Source organism: Mastomys coucha, unplaced genomic scaffold (genome assembly GCF_008632895.1).
Source record: "Mastomys coucha isolate ucsf_1 unplaced genomic scaffold, UCSF_Mcou_1 pScaffold1, whole genome shotgun sequence".
NCBI lineage: Eukaryota > Metazoa > Chordata > Mammalia > Rodentia > Muridae > Mastomys > Mastomys coucha.
The window spans coordinates 3,478,462-3,497,749 of NW_022196891.1; the positions used below are offsets into that span (position 1 = coordinate 3,478,462).

A 19,288-nucleotide genomic window follows, 5' to 3' on the forward strand; every position below is an offset into this window, starting at 1 on the left:
TGTGTATGTGTGTGTGTGAGTGTGTGTGTATGTGTGTGTGTGCATGTGTGTGTGTGAGTGTGTGTGTGTGTGTGTGTGAGTGTGTGCATGCATTTGTAAGTGTACAAAATTTATGCTTCATTAGGAAAAGTCTTGCCTTGCTATGCTTACAAAGAAGCTGAAGTCAACTAGTATAAAGTCTAAAAGCTGGAGACTAGTTGTCTTAGTTATGGTCTTACTCTGTGAACAAACATCATGGCCAAGGTAATTCTTATAAGGACAACACTTAATTTGGCTGGCTTATAGGTTCAGAGGTTCAGTCCATCATCATCAAGGCAGAAACATGACAGCATGTAGGTGGACATAGTGCAGGAGGAGGTGAGAGTTCTCCATCTTTACCTGAAGGCTGCTAGCAGAATTCTCACTTCCAGGCAGTTAAGGTAAGGGTATTAAAATTCGCACTCACAGTGACACACCTACTCCAAATAGAGCACACCTCGTAACAGTTCCACTCCCTGGACCAAATATATACAAATCATCACACTAATATAAAGTTGAACAATATTGGAGCAAAAAACTACTGTACATAGTTTTTGTCTTTTATCAAATAAAATTGTTTTGGTTTTTATGTTCAAAGTAAAAAAGAAAAAGAAAGAAATGCAATGAATGATTTGGGACATACTTGAGAATATATCTTACAATCATTTATCCTATGCCAAGAGACTCTGGAAAAGAAACACCCTTTCTACTTTAAAGAAATGTCATAAAGTTAGCAATTTTTATTAAAATTAATTCTCTCATTCATTCAGAAACATATTTTAAGCATCTTTGTATATCTATTGTTATAACATGATACTTATACTGTAGCCTCAAGGTTATAATGAAAATGAAACTCTTTGTTATGACTAGAGTTAGATAATTGAGCCTCTTGTGTTTCATGTCATGACAGATTATATTCCAAATTTCTAGGGTGCAATGTACTGAAAGGCACTGGGGAAGCTGGAAGTTGAGCTTTGTTCAGAATATTTACAAAGCAGACCACATGTAGTAACTTCCAAACACATTTCTGATTTCAAATATGCCTTTACTTTAAATGATCTTTGGATTTGTAATACACTCATTCTCAGCCTTGAGGGTAAGTGACCCAGAATCGGGTGTATACCTGAACTCCTACATCTGGACAAAGAGGCAGGGTTACTTACTAGTACAATTCCAAATAGCTTTGTCTGTAAAAGCAAATTTCAGGATAGCCCCGTTTACACAACATGCTCTAGGTTAGCTTGGCCTACACAGGACAGCCTGGGCTACAATGACTATTATGCAGACAACCCTTTTTAAATTCAGTGGGTCACATACACAAAACAAGGAAACTAAGAAGGGGACTTACTGGGTCTAAAAGTCATTTCAGTGAGAATGGGGGACAGTTTGAAGGAGATTTATAGGGTAAGGAAGACAAAAAATATTACATATATGTATGAAGCTGTTAAATAGTAAAAAGTTAAAAACCACTACTATAAACACAACAAAACAAGCAAACAATAAAAACAACTAAACATGCAGAGTAAACATGCAGAGCTGGAAGATAACCTGTCAATCCAGAGCTTGCTGCTTGAGCCTGAGGACCTGAGTCTGATGCCCAGGAACATGTAGAGAAAAAGCTATGTGTGGCGATGCATGCCTGTACTCTTCCTGCTGGAGTTGAGACAGGAAAAGTTCTGGGGAAGGCTGGTTATTCATCTAGAGTACCAGGGAGCACCAGGTCAGTAAGAGACCTTGTCTCAAAGAAGAAGGCAGAAAGCAACTGAGGAGTAATGTACACATTTTATCCCTGACTTCTACATGTCTACACATGCAGGTATACTCACACATGCGCACACACACCCACCCAGACACACACACACACACACACACACACACGCACACACTCGCACACACACACGCACACACACACACACACACACACGCACACACACTATTAATTTAATTAAAAAGTCTGTCCGTGTGTGTGTGTGTGTGTGTGTGTGTGTGTGTGTGTGTGTGTGTGTACACATGTGCCACAGTGCTCTTGTAGCGATTAGAGAACAATTGGGAGTTTTCCATTTCTACATCACGTTCTCTTGATGGAACAGAAAGTTTGTGTAGTTAGTGCTTTTACCTGCTGAGCCACTGGTTCTCCACCCTTCCTAAAGCAGTTCTTCCTAACACAGTTTGTCAGGTTGTGAACTGTACTATTTTGGGGACCATAAAATGAATTTGTTGATACTTTATAGCTGTAACTTTGCTATGTTATGTACCATAATGTAACTATCTAATATGCAGGATATCTGATATGTGGCTCCCAAAGGGGTCGTGACCCACAGGTTGAGAACTACTGTAGCAAGCCATCTTGTTAGTTGGGGGAGGGGATCTTTTAAAGGAAAGTATGGAAGTTAATAATGGACAATAATGTGTGAGATATGAATAGGTATAGGGTAGACTGAGTCACCCTGAGGCATAACTTCCTAGATCAGAAGAAGTTCCTGTGACAGGGAAGGATCTACAATGAGGAATGAGAGTTCTTCTGGTACTTCAAATTCAAAATTAGTGAAAAAAGTACGCAAATATCTATTATTAACAAGTTAATTCAAATAAAAATATCTGTTCTTTTGTTTGTTTTGCTCCAAGGAAAAATCACAAACTTATTTGGAAAGGGTACAATTGACCCATCCTCAGTCATGATCCTAGTGAGTGCCATATATTTCAAGGGACAATGGCAAAATAAATTCCAGAAGACAGATACAGTGAAAGCCCCCTTTCACATGGGTCTGGTAAGTATTTTGTTTCCAGACTTTTGACAAGGCTTTGTAAAACGCAATATTAATTTAAGGACAATTCAGAAAGATTTCATGAAAACATTGCTGTAGATTGCTGATGGCTTTTATTTTTCAAAATGGAGTAACTTTCTCACTAGACATGAGACTGGACAGAGCAACCCTGAAGGAGTGGAAACTTCTCCTAGTGTTCAGTTCCTGAAGTCTTGATGTTTGCACTGTGGTTACTTCCTGTGACAACTCATAAAGCTACGCTTTTGTTCTAGAATGGATACATATGGCTTAGGAGAGATAATGGGCGAGCCTGTCATTTGACTTCCCCTGTGAATCGTTTTAGCTAGAGACTAGTGTTATAACTGAGAGACTCAAACAGTCTCTCTACTATTGTTGTTCTACAACAGTCTCTAACTTTGACTTATTTTAGGATTACAAAATTGATAACCTGAGCAAAGGAAAATAATAAAAAAGTACAGTTAATGTTTTATATTAATCTTATATTTTACAGTGATAACACAGATAATCATGTTAGAAAATAAAGTATACCTACGTATCCACTCACATGTTACTGTAACAATTTAATTATAATCTTTTAAAAAATAGGGTAAAAGTACAGTTGTGGACATGATGTATCAGACTGGAACGTTTAAGCTGGCCTTCATAAAGGAGCCACAGATGCAAGTCCTTGAGCTTCCGTATGCCAACAACAAACTAAGAATGATCATCCTGCTTCCTGTAGGCACAGCCAGTGTGAGCCAGGTAAAAGGCCGACAATGTCAGCTTGCAGCTAACATGCGTGCATGGTGTGTGCATGTGTACATGGGTGCATACAACTGTGCATGCATAAGTATGAGTGCATGAATGTTTTTTCACTCTTTGTGGCCTTTGTTGTCTATGTAGAGCCAACTACCGAGTCATGACTAATCTTAATGGTCTTTGCTCAGGAGCTGAACACTAAGTATGATCCCTGCCATTTAGTACTCAGGCAAGCCAAGCTTTTCATTCATTGAAAAAGTCATGTAGGTTCACCGTGTTATACAATAGGAATGCACTCACATATTGTATCATATGTGAATGCACTCATGAGACACTTGGAGGACATCATTCTGTAGTAATGAAATGTACTTGTGATCAGATTCCTGGGCCCTAGAGATTGAATGAAACCTCGTTACTCTAGAGGACAGTTTCCTGCTCTAACCAGAGGATATACTTACAGGCTAACCATTTTATTTTTAACATCCTGAATTTGTAAGGAAATAGAACCACAATCAGGAAGGAAAGGGAGAAATTTGGGTTCAGTCTCTTCTTCCTCATTGTAGCTGAAGGTTCGTAGCATCGAGAGACCTTGAAGGAAAGGTGGGCAGCATCTAACCCCAACCTAGCCAGCACCTAGCCAGCGACTCAAGACACTCCATAGAACGAAGTTTCTTAGGTGAACAGCTGTGCCTCTGGGAGCCTGCAGAGGCTGGTCCACACAGTAGGATGACCATATTCAGGGTTACTAAGTCAGCCAGTGTCTAGGGCAGGGCTTACTAGCTTTCATCATAAACAATTGGCACTGGTGTCTGGGGAGGGGAGATATGGATGAAAGAGCTGGGTTGGGTTGCATACATTTGGATTAGGGAGTAAGGTGGAGTAAGAGAACCTTAGCTGTCACTGTGGGAACAGAATGCTTATAGTGTGTCAAATGCAGAGGGGATTAAGGCCTTTGGGGTAGAAGTTGTTAAAGTCATTTAACAATTTGGAAGCAGCTTAGTCTTCACATCAAATCATTTGCAAAATAAAATAAATGTATAAATTAGAATGAGGATACTAGGGTGGTATTCCCAGATAATTATCTCCATGTGAGGTTCACCTGATAAGTAGAAGAGAGACGGGTGAAGTGAGGAGACCCTCCCGATCTGGGGAGAGCAGGGAGGACATGTAGATGCGTGCTAAGTGTGATTCAGTTGAGATGAGCTTGGTTTTATTATAAGGAAACTTGGACTAGAACTAGTGAAAGATAATAAAATGGGTTCATTGACAGAAAATCTATCCCTTATGTTATAATTTTGTTTTGTGAGAGTGGAAGAGTAATAAAATGTTTTAGACTTTGAGACTGATGACAATGAAAAGGACACAGTCTATAGAGGGTTGGCTACAGAGTACCAGACATTCAAGGGTAGTATTTAAACGACAGATAAAAATGTTGAAGCTTGATTTCATGATGAGAAGTCAGTTCCTAGGACCATTTGAGAAACCTAAGTGCATATGTAGGAGTCGGGATGCCAGCCAGAAACACTGCAGTTGGCAATCACACTATGTTCAGCTTCAGAAATAATAGAACCGAGAGTAAAGGACATCAAGGAGATTGAAGCCATCAAGAGTGGGACAAAGAGACATGGCATTTTAGAAGTCAAATGAGAACCAAGTTCATAAAGATGTGCCTCAAAGTTAAAGATGGTTGGATTGATCCACAAAGCAGGTTTAAAATAATGTCGGGGGGGGGGGAATAATCAGAGAAGTTTAGGAAAAGGCTAAATGGTGAGGGAATTCCAGACTATCCACTGAGAAAGTCAGTGAGGGAATATGGAGAAGTGGGCAATAGATAAAGAACATATGGCTAGATACATATTAAAATGTTTGAAAAACCAGCAATAAAGCTGAGCCATTCACAATGGGAATTACAGAAACATCTGCTCTATACAGAGGTGATATGTCTGGCTCACATGTGTTCATCTGTGTTCTGACTCTTAGATAGAAAAACATCTGACTGTGAAGATGCTTCAAGAGTGGACTAGCCCTTCTAACATGGTGGAAAGAGTAGTGGATGTTCACATCCCTAAATTCAGTCTTTCAGTAAAATATGACCTAAACACCCTATTGAAATCTCTGGGCATGAGGGACATCTTCAACGTGGCCAAAGCTGATCTCTCTGGCATGTCACCGGACAAGGGCCTATATTTATCCAAGGTTGTTCACAAGTCATATGTGGATGTCAACGAAGAAGGCACAGAGGCAGCTGCAGCCACCGGGGAAAGTATTTCTGTGAAGCGACTCCCTGTCATAGTTCAGTTCACAGCCAATTGTCCTTTCCTGTTCTTTATCTGGGATGAGTCTTATAATATTTTATTTGCTGGCAAGTTTGCTTCTCCATAGACAGAGGGCATTGTGGGGACCTCAGAGATAGCTAAGTACAGGGGCGAAGAGGGTGACCATTTGCATCTCAGCCTTTGTTCCTCTGCAGAGCAAGTCTACCATCACCTCAGACTGATCCTGTGAGCTTGTAATCCTAAGACTCATGCAGCAATGTAAAAAGATCCATTTGTACCAGTGCCCTTCGGGATTTCATATCTTAGAGACCTCATTTGAGTACAGAGTGGCTTGATTGAGTTAGCAGAGAAATTTATAAAGGGCTAGATATGTTTGGTTTTTCTCTGAGTGAGGATGTGAATGAGCGATTATTACAAATCAGATCAAGGGTTTCTACTTTAGCTCTATTTTTCAGTATAAATTTCCTGCATGCCTATGGATTTTGGCTCAAAATTCTACATGGATCATAATAAATAGACATAATGCTTTTAACTCTTTGAAGGTAAGAATAAATTGTATCAGTTAATTAACTGAAGGAATGAGCTTTCTTATTCAGGAAACATTCCCTTCCCCCTTTTCTTACTTTTTCTAAAAACTTCTTTGATAATTTACATGTTCATAATGTATTTTGGTCTCTTTTCATCCCTCTTCACTACTCTCTCTCTCATTCCCCTCCCTCTTTCATGGAAACCCTTCTTCTTCTTCCCAATAATTCCTCCTCCTACACTGATTCTAGTCTGTGGCCTACTAAGTTTAAATGGGGGTTGCTGGCATTATTAAGTATGGATGAGAGCTTTTTTGCTGAAGCATGGGCCAGGAGACACACTTTATAGTGTCCTTCCTCGTGCTCAAATTCTTACCTTCTTTCTTCCCTGTCTTCCACAGTGCTTCCTGATCCTTGGAAGGGTATGATGCAGATGTCCTGTTTGGGGCTGAGCCCTCATAACCACATTGTCTCACTACTGCAATTTTCTGGCTAAATCTTTTATTGGTCAAAATATATAATATGTTCCTTCCTCTTTAAAAATCAGCAATTCAGTGAATATAATTCTCAGAGAAACAAAAAATAGATATCAGTTGGATGTTTCTACTTAAAGAGAATTTCTATATTTTTCATCTAAGATAACCCAGAGCAATAACCAGATGGCAGACGTCACAGTCCAATGGTTCTGACATGTACAAGATTGGTATATGTTACATGGCCTTTTCTGAGGAGACTGGAACAAACATCTATTCACTCCAGATCAGGCACAGATGACAGAACAAAGGGACAATTCTATCAATGTCTAGCTTAGTTAACCAGTGGTTTTATTAGGGTTACTTAGAGAAATATGAGTGGCAGGCTACCTTCATGAGATGAGTTACTCAAAGGCAGCCATATCAATGAAAAACCCATGCCAGGGTCAGTGATAGCTCATGAACACTATATCTCTAGACCTCCCTGCATGACACTGAGGCAAGCTGACTGGTCATTGATATATGATATATGATGGATATGGATAATATATTGAGCAAAACAAGAGGACTCACACTATCTTTTTAACAAGAACTCATGCGGTATTTTGGCTTTAGAATGGAGAGAGAATTTCCACTGTTAGGGGATCTCAACCTATTTTCCCTTAAGGCCTTCAACTGATTATGTGTTTTCTACCCATTTGATAGAGATAATTAGCTTTATTCAATGTGTGCTGTTTCAATTGTTAATCTTCTGTTAAAAATACCTTCATAGCAGCCAGGCTGTTTGTCCAAATCGCTGGGTGCTGGGGGCCTGGTCATTGGAAAAATTATTAGGATTGTAGAGATGGCTCACCAGTTAAGATCGCTTGCTGTTCTTTCAGAGGTCATGACCTCAATTCCCAGCATTCAAGCTGGGTAGCCAACAGGTAGGAGACAATCTTTGTCAGCTATACATTTGATAGAAGGTTATTATCAAGACTGTGTAAAGAACTAAAAATCCAAAGAGCTAAGGAAACAAAAGACCCGATTAAAAATGAGCTATGTATCTGAAAAGAGAATTCCAAGTAGAAGAAATAAAAAGACTAAGAAATTTCTCAAAAGTGCTTATCATCCTTGTCAACTAGAAAGTTGAAAGTTAAGAAAACTGAGTTTTTATCTCACCCCAGTCAGAATGGCTAAGATCAACAAAATAAGTGCCGGCAGATCCTGGTGCGAATGTAGGTGAGGGGAACCCTCATTTACTGTTGATGAGACTGCAGGGCCAGCTGGGTCCGCCACTCAGGAAATTAGTGTGGAAAGTTCCCCAAAATCTAAATATGTATTTATCACACGACCCAGCACTTGATGTCCTGCTCTCCAGATACTTGCTTAGCTATGGTCATAGCCAATCTATTCACAATAGCTAGGGTATGGAAGCATCCTAAATTTCCTTTATCTGGCAAATGGGCAACGAAAATGTGGCTCATGTAGATAGTGAAATTCAATTCAGCTGTAAAGAAAAATGAAGTATGTGAAATTTGCCAGTTAGTGTATGGAACTAGAAAATTTATTGAATGAGGCGACATGGTAGATAGATAACTGCCATGTCTCTCTTATCTCTGGTTTTTAGCTCCAAATATTTGGAAGTTGGTATCTACTCTGGAGTAACTGCAAAAATCAGGCAAGTAACAGAAACTGTGGGGTAGGAGAGAAGTGTTAGAGAAGAGCACCTCAGGACTCTAGTGATAGGAGAAAGGGGGAGTGTTAACTTGTGAGGGGAGAGGGACATCAACACAGAACTGGAGGGAGGGAAGGGGATACATAACACTAAAGATGTTTGAAGAATCTATATAGAATCACAGTATTTTATATTTAACTAAACTTACACATCATACACACAAGTATATGTGTATGCATATGTATATACTTTAAATGAAGTTATGCCACTTGGGGTGATAGAGCCTAGAGCCTAGATTAGCTAAGAAACCCCCCAGTAGTAGGCATGAGAGACCTCCTTTCCGCTTGTTGGCCAGTCGAGTGTAAGAGTATGAACTCCCGAAACAGTATAAGCTATTGAGGTTACCTCCCGGAACATGAAGATAAATCTCTGTCGCTGATGATACCATGGACTTCAGACACAGACTTGGAGGAATCGAGTTGAATTTGACTCAAAAGCCTACGGCTTGAGATGAACTCTCATATTACCAGAAGGTGCTGCCATGCAGAAAGCATTTATTTAATAGTCCTAACCCAGCTATCAAACCTATGAACCTCAAGAAGGATCAGCCTGGCAAGATATACCTCAAGGATTCATAGTGGCATAACTAACAGCTGTCTCATTAGACCTAAGGTCTGCTTCACAGAGGGGAAATCCTGCCTGGAAGTGTGATCTTAACTAATCATCTGTGCTAGTAAGGCCATAGAACTCAAGGGAGAACTTGCTAATGTAAATTTCCTACCAGTAGAAGTGCTAATTGCTAAGAAATTATACCTACAGATAATCGTTGCTCTCACCTCTCATCGGAGGTATTTCGTTAGCTGCAGACCAAATCTGATAGAAAGATACAACTGGTCATAATGTCTTGAATGGCTGACTGAGGTGTCCTGCCCCAGTTGATACACTTACAGTACAACTATGACAACTAGGGCTTATGGGAAAGGGGTGGGAAGACCTTAAGAGCCAGGGAATCAGGAAGACTGTTACAAAGACTGTGTTTTCTAGAGACGATAGGAAAGCTGTGATCATGAATTCCCAACAATAAGGCTGCTTAAACAAAACCTTATCAATGATAACACTAGTTCCTGAACAATGATAACAGCAGTTAGCAAGCCAACGTTGATGGAGGAAATTAGACCTTACCCCTAAACGAAAAGCTACAAATGATTAAAGTCTAGTAGGAAGGAAAGAATTAGAGCCCCCTAAATGGTCCTGAAAATAAACAAACAAGCAGCACTAAGAGGACTCAGGATATAAAGACTAAGAAGGAGACTGAAGGATGAATGATGTGATTATATAGTGATTGAATTAAAATGCTTTAAAACTTAAACCTAAATATAGCTGTATTCTTATACAGTGTATGCAGTTTTAACTAGTGACAATAAAATGAGATTTGGGTATCAACTTCCAAATTTTTTATTAATACTATTTTTGAAACTTTTTTTTGTTTGTTTTTGTTTTGAGACAAGGTTTCTCCGTGTATCCCTGGCTGTCTTGGAACTCACTCTGTACACCAGGCTGGCCACAAACTCAGAAATCTGCCTGCTTCTGCCTCCCAAGTGCTGGGACTAAAGGCGTGCGCCACCACCGCCCGGCTTGAAACATTTTTTTTAAAAAACAACTGTTGTAGTTACAAATAGTAAGAATATTAAATGTAGGTAATTATTTTTTCTCTTTCTAAGAGATGACATAAATTGTACCTTTGGCAGTGTTAAGCCATATAATAAGTTACATGGTGCATGGATTTAATGAGCCTTGGATTTAATAAAGCACCCATATTTTTATTTCCTACTATACAAGTAAAACTTTTTACTGGGCAATCCTTCCCCAGGGGTAGCATGGAATGGCTGGTGGCTCTGAAGACTTCCTCATGACTCTTGAATTATAAGCAAATCTGTGATTGTTTCAAGTCTTAGTCTGTTCAGGATTTAGGTGTATCTGGAGAGAGATATTAATTGAAAATGACATTTCCAAAAGTAGAGTAGATCCAACTCTTTGAACTTTTCATTTTAATTGAGAACTTATCAGAAACACAATAACTTAGACCTTGGAGCACTCAGCCCTAGACAGAATGTCTCCGTCAAATTTCTTCCCCTAGAGCTCAGGGAACCCCCAAGGAAAAGGACATGTAGAGACTGTAAGGGACAGATGGGGCAGTGAACACCAAGAAAATCAACATGAGCAGAGGTCATATGAAGTCACAGAGGTTGAAGCAACCTGTACAGGGTCTGCCTAGAGCTGCACCATGTCCTCTGCATATGTGTTATGGCTTCCAGTTTAGAGTCCTTAGGGGATTCCTGAGTGTCACCAAGTGAGTCTCTGAGGCCTGTACTTTCTCTCGGGCTCTTTTCCTTGCATTGGTTCATCTTTCCCAACTTCAATGTGATGATTTTTTCCTTTGTTTTTTGTTTTTCTTATTATATTGTATTACTTTCTCTTAGAAGCCTGTTCTTTTCTAGTGAGAGACAGAAAAGGAGTGGATCTGGAGGGGAGGAAAGAACGGGAGGAACTGGGAGGAGTAGAGGGAAGGGCCCCATAATCCAAATATATTGTGTAAAAACAGAATCTATTTTCAATAAAAAAAAAAAAAAAGAAATGCAATTCATGCACCGCAGACCTGTAGCTTAACAAGACTCTTACATGAAGGGACTGCCCTCCAGCTTGAGAAACTCTAAACCAGAGAAGAAGGCTGATTACAGAATATCCCTCCTCTTCTCCCAGCATGGGAAGATTCCAAAGAGCCCCAGTTAAGAAAAACAAATTTGAGGACAAAGTCATTTCAAGTTTTAGTATAAAACTGTGACAATAGTTTACAGTCATACAGGAGAGTGTGCCGCACTCAGACTGATGGACAACTGGATCGGCAGAGCAGTCTGGAGAGAACGAAACCAGAATCACAAAGCCAGCTCTCTGTCAGAGGGAGCAGGGGCGCTTCGCTGGAACTCAGCTGCGTGTTGCCTTTCTCCTGCAAGCCTAAAATTGCTCCAGAATAAAGACAAATAAAATCAACAACTGAGGAGACAGGTGTTTTGACCTGGATTTCAAATAGGTCTCTGCTTTCTTTTTTTAGCTGTTCTTGAATGTTATTTGACTCTATTGTTTTTATTCCTTTTGGAACTTGAAAGTATTGAATACGTCAACATCCTTCCCCTCCACTTTGCACAAATGCTGGGTCCTCAGCTTTATATTCATTTCTTTGCTAATTCTAACGTCATAGTGACTTGTAAAGGTTGCTGTCTTCCTAAAGCGCTCACACCCACGCCTTTATTAGCCAGGAAAGCATTTCCTTATGGGACAGAAATAGGATCAACCCAGATTCTGAGTAATGGTGCATTGTTGAGGCACAGACAAGAGCATAGTGCCTCTAAGGGCCACTCCTGTAGGGTGTCTGTGGTCAAGAGCCTCCTTCAGGAAAATGTTCTCCAATCCATCATTTTGGTAGTAGTTCAGTAAAAGGCTTGTAAACATACTTACCGAAGAATCGAGGCTACCCCTAAGCTCCTAACTCTGTCACGTTTTTTTCTTAAACATTTTGAGAAGCAGGAGGGAACAGAAGAAGGGAAGAACGTCAACATTTGAGGCTGCTCTTTGGGGCATCTTGCCTCAAAACTCCCACATTTGAGGGATCTAGTTCTTTCCCCATAGTTTCCCTTGAAATGTTTGGACCTATAGTGACACCAAGACTGGTTTCATTGCCTAGGTCATAAATGACTCCTGCTGTCATGATTGATGACATCCTGTTTCACTCTAAAAAGTGTCCTGATTGTGACAATAGTTATACAATTACCTTGCTGCTGCTGTGTAATAGGTCTTGCTCTGAGGTCATCTTACCTACTAACCATTAAGAGCTGAAGGGAGCTGTCTAAGTACAAACTCATACAAACTCCACTTTTTCTGACTTCAGCAACTTGAAGCCAGGCCTTCTTCCATGGCCCCCTATTCCTCTTTGGCTGTTACTAAGAGCACAGCCTCACTTCTTACCTTGGGACTGTACTATCCCACCCTTTCTGTATGACACTTGCTTCTTTTCTGACTAGAGAAAGCAGAGATCAATGGGACATCCAGCCCAATCTCATCAAAACTGAAAGGGTCCAGAGACTTCTGAGAATGGGCCCACAGGTCGATAGTAAATGACTCTAAAAGGTTCTTGCAGTTCTTATCATTGGTTCACACCCTCATTCATTTCTTCAACAAACATTTCCTGAACATTTTGCCATGTTGAATTGTGAAAACAGAGTAAAAACCACAAGGCCGCAGTCCTTTTCCTTGAAGATTCTATGTTAGCAGAGAACGTAGTTAGAGTTTAAACACAATGACAGGACAGATGCTGAGGAAATATGGTACAGGAGGGGTCTAAGTAATGCACAGCTCTGATTAGCTAGCTCTGGAAGCAAGGGCTTCGCTTGACCATTGAAAAATGATTTGCAAGCAGGGATAATGCCTTTTGTGATTATTTTGCTTATCCATAGGTGATATGTCTATAAATTTGGTTGTCATAAAAACATATGGCATCCAGAGCTTGGTTTAGTGATAGACTTGACTAGTAATTTCATGAATCAGTCACCCACAACATCTATGACTGACCACACGAAGAGTCTCTCATTATATTCCTCAAGTATCTTTGACCCTAAATATTTAAACATCAGCCTCTTTTGTTAAGGAGTAATAAGTCTGCTGAGCTGACATTTATTAAAAAAGGATTTGACAAGAATTCTAGGTTCCAGTTTCAAGTCACTGATGAATCTGTAACTATCACTTTGATAAGATCTTACTGTGACTATCTATGACATTTATTTTCCAGGCCACACAAAACTAAAAGATTGTTTCTACACAGAATCTCAGAGATATTGGTGATCCTTCAAAATTCCACTCCTGCCTTCACCTCTCACACTTTCAAATTCCCTGGGATTCACTTTTCTCTTTCATATGCTGGCTCTGATACCAGTTGGTGGCATCACATTCTATCATTTCAACTAAGACTGTTTTGTTCACAAAAAAATGGTACAAAGGACATGAAATTTCATGACATTTTATCCTACTAAGACTTAGGCATCTAAGCAAGCACCCAGCTGCCAGGAAGATACCAGTTTAGTTTCTCCTAGTGGCAAACCTTGAACTTTTTCTCTCTGAATTCTATGGCGACTCTTGAATCTAGTCCTTACCCAGTGAATGAGAGAGTAGTCAGGCTGAGGTTAGATGTGAGGTAGCCAAGGACTGCAGAGATTCCTATTTTCCAGCTTCCATAGCAAAATCTTCAGGATCCTCTTAAGCTCCTTAGATGTGGGTTTTGAGTTCAGGTTCACCAGGCAGGGTGTCTGTCAGTTTAATCTGAGAGGATGGCCAAATTGCCATCTTTATAGCATATACTCAAAGTAGATACCATTAACCTATGTACCGGATCTTTAGGTAAGCTCTGCGATGGAAGAAACATCATTGGACATTGTTGTATATTTATCTTATGATGGAATGAAATTGCAATGGGAGTGGATCTGGGAGGGCTTGTTCTGTAATCAGAGCAGGATCCAGAAAGCTTAAATGGTCTCTGAGAAGGTCTGTTATGCACCACAAAAGCCGATGAGCAATATCAAGCCAGGTGGGAGATCCTGAACATCTTTATCTCCTCACCATGTGGACAGTTTCAGTGGGGGTGGGAGGACCTTAGGGAAGAGGGCATGCAGGAATGGCAGCATCATGGATGAAGCCCAAGAGAATGACATTTGTTCTCTTAGCTCCAGGACCAGCAGCCCTCAGACAATGACAACTGCCCTGGCCCTTGCATATGGCTGCCTGCAGAGATAGGCACCTTGGAAACAGAAGCCCAAGCAAGGTGGCAAAAAGATAAGTGAGAAAATCGTGCTAATGGGCTACCATAGGAAATGGTTCACAATTGTTGCCTAAGCTCTTTAGTAATCCAGACACTTAAAGAAGCAAGAAAGACATGATTACTTAACAAACAACACATTAAAATACCCTGAGGGCTATACTAGGTTACATAAAAAATAACAACATTTCTTGAAGTCTTTACTCTCTGTGTCTGGATTATAGTCAGTACTTAATAGTAATTTCTTCTCAAGGCAACCCAAAGATATAGATGGTATGAACAAACACAATTTTTTCAAGTTTAAAAACAGAAACTCAGAAAGATTAAGCAATTTCCCCCAGGGCACACAAGAGGGAGGTATCATAAACTGGCTCTCAGTTCTGGTCTCAGCTCTTATGGCTTCCTGTCAGAGTGTCCTCTAATTCAGAGGCCTAAACAATGTGCCTTTAGAGCTTTTAATACTTCCTGACAAGTTTGGGTGGGTGGTTCCCGTCTGGGGCACTTACAGGCAAGTGTAGCCAGACAGATCAAGAGAGCGAGGATGAAGCAATCAGGCTGTTCTGTGCATGCAGACTCAGGCCTTCTCCATCTGGGATCCCCTCATTAGCTCTTTTGGGATTCCTCACACCATGTTAATCAGTCTCTGGGATTTTACCTAGAAACACGGGGCTCACCTGACAGAAATAAAAAGTCAATACTATTAGTGGTCTTGACTTAGAAGTCACAAAGCACTAATCCTTCCACATTTTATTGCTTTTCAGTAAATCTTTGGCCTGGTAATAGTCATCTAAACTTTAGGTCCTAAGTCGAGTTATGCTTCACCTTTACAGGAGGGTGACAGAAGTCTAGAGGACCATGTAGGATGAAAACTTTTGGTGTGATCATCATTGGAAGATAAAATAAGCTTTTAGAATCCAAAACTTAAATGTACTATTATTAGGTTTCACTGTTCCTCTGAAGTGATGTCATAGGTTCATCCATATAGTGTTTTATAGTTTGAGAACTTAACATTATTATGTATGTTATTATTATTATTATTATTATTATTATTATTATTTTATTAATTTTATGGTGCTAGACATTAAAACTAAGCCCTCACACATATTAGAAAAGTACTCTACTACTCTTACTTTCTTAGTTATTTTCCTATTTATTTATTTATTCACTTTACATCACAATAGTAACCCCCCTCTCGTCCCAATTGTCTCCCTCCACCCTCACACCAAACCCCATCATATAGACTTTTCCCCTCACTATCCTCCTTACTTCTGAGAAGGGGGATGTCCCCATCTGGGTACCAATCCACCCTGGCACTTCAAGTCACTGTAGGTCTAGGCACATCCTTTCCCACTGAGGCCAGACAAGGCATCCCAGTTAGGGGAACAGAATCCAGAGGCAGGCAACAGAGTCAGGGTAAGACCCCCTTCCAGTTGTTGGGGGACCTGTATGAAGACCAAGCTGCATATCTGCTACATATGTGTGGGGCACAGGGGGACTAGGTCCAGACCTTGTATGCCCTGTGGTTGATGATTCAATTTCTGGGAATCTACAAGGACAAGGATAGTTAACTCTGTTGGTGTTCTTGTGGAGTACCCAGCATCTTTGGGTTCCTCATTCTTCCTCTGTGTTTGGTTGGGGGTTCTGCATTTGTTTCCATCGTCTGCTGGGTAGAGCCTCTTAGAAGACAGTTATGTACATTCCCATCTGTGAATCCAGGCTGATAAGGTAGGTGAAGGAGTAAGGCAGGTCTACAGTGTGTCCCTATTGATCCAATGAAACAATAAACTTAATAACTATACAATAGATGGCCATCAAGGCTCAGAATTGATGAACTTAGAAAACTTTTGTAATATTCACAAGTCAAGAAAACTTCTTTTAAAATTTATATTTTGGGGGGCTGGTGAGATGGCTCAGTGGTTGAGCAAACATATGGTTTCTTGTTACCATCTACAAAAGGGATCTGATGCCCTCTTCTGGCATGCATGTGTGCATGAAGACAGAGCACTCATACATAAATGAATGAATGAATGAATCAATAAATAAATATGTTTTCTATTATTGGGTTCAGATACTACTGTCAAAGGGCAGTATAAGAACTCAAGGCTGTCAGTAGTTAGAGGAAGCCAAAATTCATCAGGTTGTCATTAGGACAAGAGAGGACTATGATGGAAATATTGAACAGGGAAGGAGGATAGAGGCATATGTTAATCACACAGTATCTTACACAGTTATGGTCTTTCAGCTTACTAGGTCTAAATGCCCCATCTTTAATTGCCAGAATAATTACCTAAGGTCACAGGAGAAGTCAGCTGACATCCCAGTGTTCTTTCCTTGCACTTGGTGGTCAGAAGCCACATTGTGTGTTGGTGGACTGTCTTTTTTAGAATTACCGACTTCATTTGAAAGAAGTAGAGAATATCTGACAAGACAAAAACTTTAGAAATGCACACATGGATATATGTGCAAACATATATGCATAGATATGTAACAGCAATGAATTAAAAATGTTGTTATGAATTTGATAGAGAGCAAGGAGTAATATACAAGAGTGTTTCAAGAGAAAAAAGGGGAAAATGATGTAATTGTTAAAAGAGTGTGTTAAAGAGGTGACCATACGTAGAATGATGTCAGCTTAAAGTCTCTGGGAAAGCTTTGCACAGATCCCATTGAGCAAGGGGTGGAAGCTCTCAGTCAAATCAGTAGATGGCAGCTGCAGTCCCAGGAAGGAGAAAAGGGTGTGGTTGATGTACAGTATTTGTTAATCTCTTCTTGAATCTTTATGATAAAATAGTTTATATGCAGTTTCAACTCAAAACTATAGATTTCCATTAGAATGAAATGTTCTTATGGTACTAAGTAAAGAGCTTCATTTTTTTTTTCTTGATTTTTTCATTGTTCCCAAAATTTGATAAAGGATTCTTGGCTAGCTGGAGGGGAAGCTGGCCTCACTTAAGTCTCCTTCTAGATCAGTATCTTGAGTACAGTAAGACTACATCCTTGAAACCATGTTTCATCTTGAGGAATTTGAACCTTATATAAGCCTTTTGAAAGTTGCAGCTATTTATGGAGTACAAGTTAATGTGTTGGTGCACTTAAACCTTGTGAAATGATCAAATAAAGCAGTTTCCATGTGTGTATCTTTAAATACTTATCATTTCTTTGAGGTAAGACCATTCAAAATCTTCTAGTTTTGAAATATATGATGCTTTGTAATTAGGTGTAACCACAGACCGCGTAGTCTACTCTGCACAGAACAATGGGACTCAATCCTCTTCTATAACTGAAACTTACTGGTTTTGTATATTGTGTTCAGAACAATAGAGATCTTTAAGTAGTGTAAGACAGAAGTGCTTTAGGATGATAACATAAAATTATGTGTAATAAGTTGGAAAACTGAGTAAGTTACATGATTAAAACATATTATAAAGAGATAAAGAAATTGGGGGCTGAAGAGATTGCTCAGCATTCTGTAACATTTGCTGCTCATGCAGACAACCTGAGTTTGCTTCCTATGGGCACTACCACAAGTGAGCACCTACAGACAATTACCCACCCTCCCCTGCCCACACACACATTCCAAAACAAAATCAAATGTTTTCACAAATAAATAAATCAGTATGTTCTTATAATAATATAGAATATAATAGAAGTTATGAGACTCGAGGTAGCCACAGAGTTGTATTTTATATATAAAGGGATGTTATAGGTGGAGCCTATGCATATTGTGGCATTTCCAAGATTGTTTCAAACCTATCATTACACTAATAGCTACATACATTAAGAGCTTAGTTTATATGAATTACTTTACATATTAATTATAATCACCATAGCCATAATGTTACTGAAATTCTCCACATTTTTCAAACGAACAAAGCAAGATGTAAAACAATAAAATAATCTGTTCAAAGTCATATGGATTCAAACTGAGGGACTTGAATTTGAACACAGATGTGGCTTTAAAAGTTTTGGCTCAACACCATAGCTTATGTTCTGTGATCAAAAACACTCTTCCCAAGAAGTATTTACTTATGTGTAGCTAAGAATAGATAGTCTCTGCTATGGGTGTGGTGTATTGATATTTCTTCTGAATTTCACGTGTGTTACTTATTAGTGGCAAAGGCCATCCAGATGTTGCAACCTTATCCTGGTATCTGGGACTTGAGCCACACATTTTCAGGAACAGTATGAATTTGAGTCAATGAGATTAGAGATGAATAAAACCCAGGCATCTGGTCTTAGTCCCAGGTAGAGGACTAGTTTGTCTCAGTTTATCTTCTGGATTCTCTTTTTCTTGTTGTGCTGGTTTAATTTGTAGTCTTCCCTATGCCCAAGTACAAATGGCTTAGATGGGTGTGTGTGTGTGTGTAAGGACAGCCTTTAGAAACATTTGCTACTCTGGTTTGTTGAGTTTACTTCCCAAGATCAGTAGAAGGAGAAATTATGTGACATCATACCCTGAGATAAACTTCCTCCTGTGGGGCAGGACAGGGAAACCCATATAGAGCCCGTCTGTAGTGTCTGGTCCATGAACATGATTTTCCTCTTAGTGCAGCCTGGGAAAGAGGAGGGACTTCATTCATTTCTGTCACTACTGCTAGGTTCTTGTAGCCAACCTCACCCTTCGGAATTGAGCCAATGGGAAGTCTGGAGAATCTTCCCATTATCTTGGCAGAAGTATGCAGGGAGGAGCAGAGAGTCTTGGGAGGAAGGAGGCAGGAGGAACTGGAGTCCAGAAGCGAAGTCCCCAGAGCTGCACTGGGAGGAGGTGAGTGGCACTCTCATGCATGCTGGCTTATTCTGGGCTTCTAAGTATGAGTGGCTGGTACTCAAGAATCTGTATGTTGTGAGAATTTGTCTAATGCCCAAGTGAGAGCTGAATGTCCGCTACCTGGTAGTCACCTACCCCATTGCTTGATGGCAATTGTCCCCTTCACTCTTCAGAGGGTATCTTAAGTT

General features: G+C 39.9%; 2 protein-coding genes across 2 annotated transcripts in view; both read left to right on the forward strand.

The window, feature by feature from the left end:
* The window catches only part of Serpinb11 (serpin family B member 11), a 21,831-nt gene extending 13,715 nt beyond the window's left edge, over nucleotides 1-8,116 (forward strand). Inside the window, exons 6-8 of the mRNA XM_031340744.1 lie at nucleotides 2,644-2,786; nucleotides 3,390-3,545; nucleotides 5,523-8,116. Of these exons, the coding sequence (XP_031196604.1) occupies nucleotides 2,644-2,786; nucleotides 3,390-3,545; nucleotides 5,523-5,924 (701 nt within the window). The 3' untranslated portion in view covers nucleotides 5,925-8,116. The remainder of the gene's footprint in view (nucleotides 1-2,643; nucleotides 2,787-3,389; nucleotides 3,546-5,522) is intronic.
* A 10,710-nt stretch (nucleotides 8,117-18,826) lies between these two features.
* Nucleotides 18,827-19,288, forward strand: part of Serpinb7 (serpin family B member 7) — a 52,047-nt gene continuing 51,585 nt past the window's right edge. Inside the window, exon 1 of the mRNA XM_031379892.1 lies at nucleotides 18,827-19,097. Coding sequence (XP_031235752.1) covers nucleotides 18,858-19,097 — 240 coding nt within the window. The 5' untranslated portion in view covers nucleotides 18,827-18,857. The remainder of the gene's footprint in view (nucleotides 19,098-19,288) is intronic.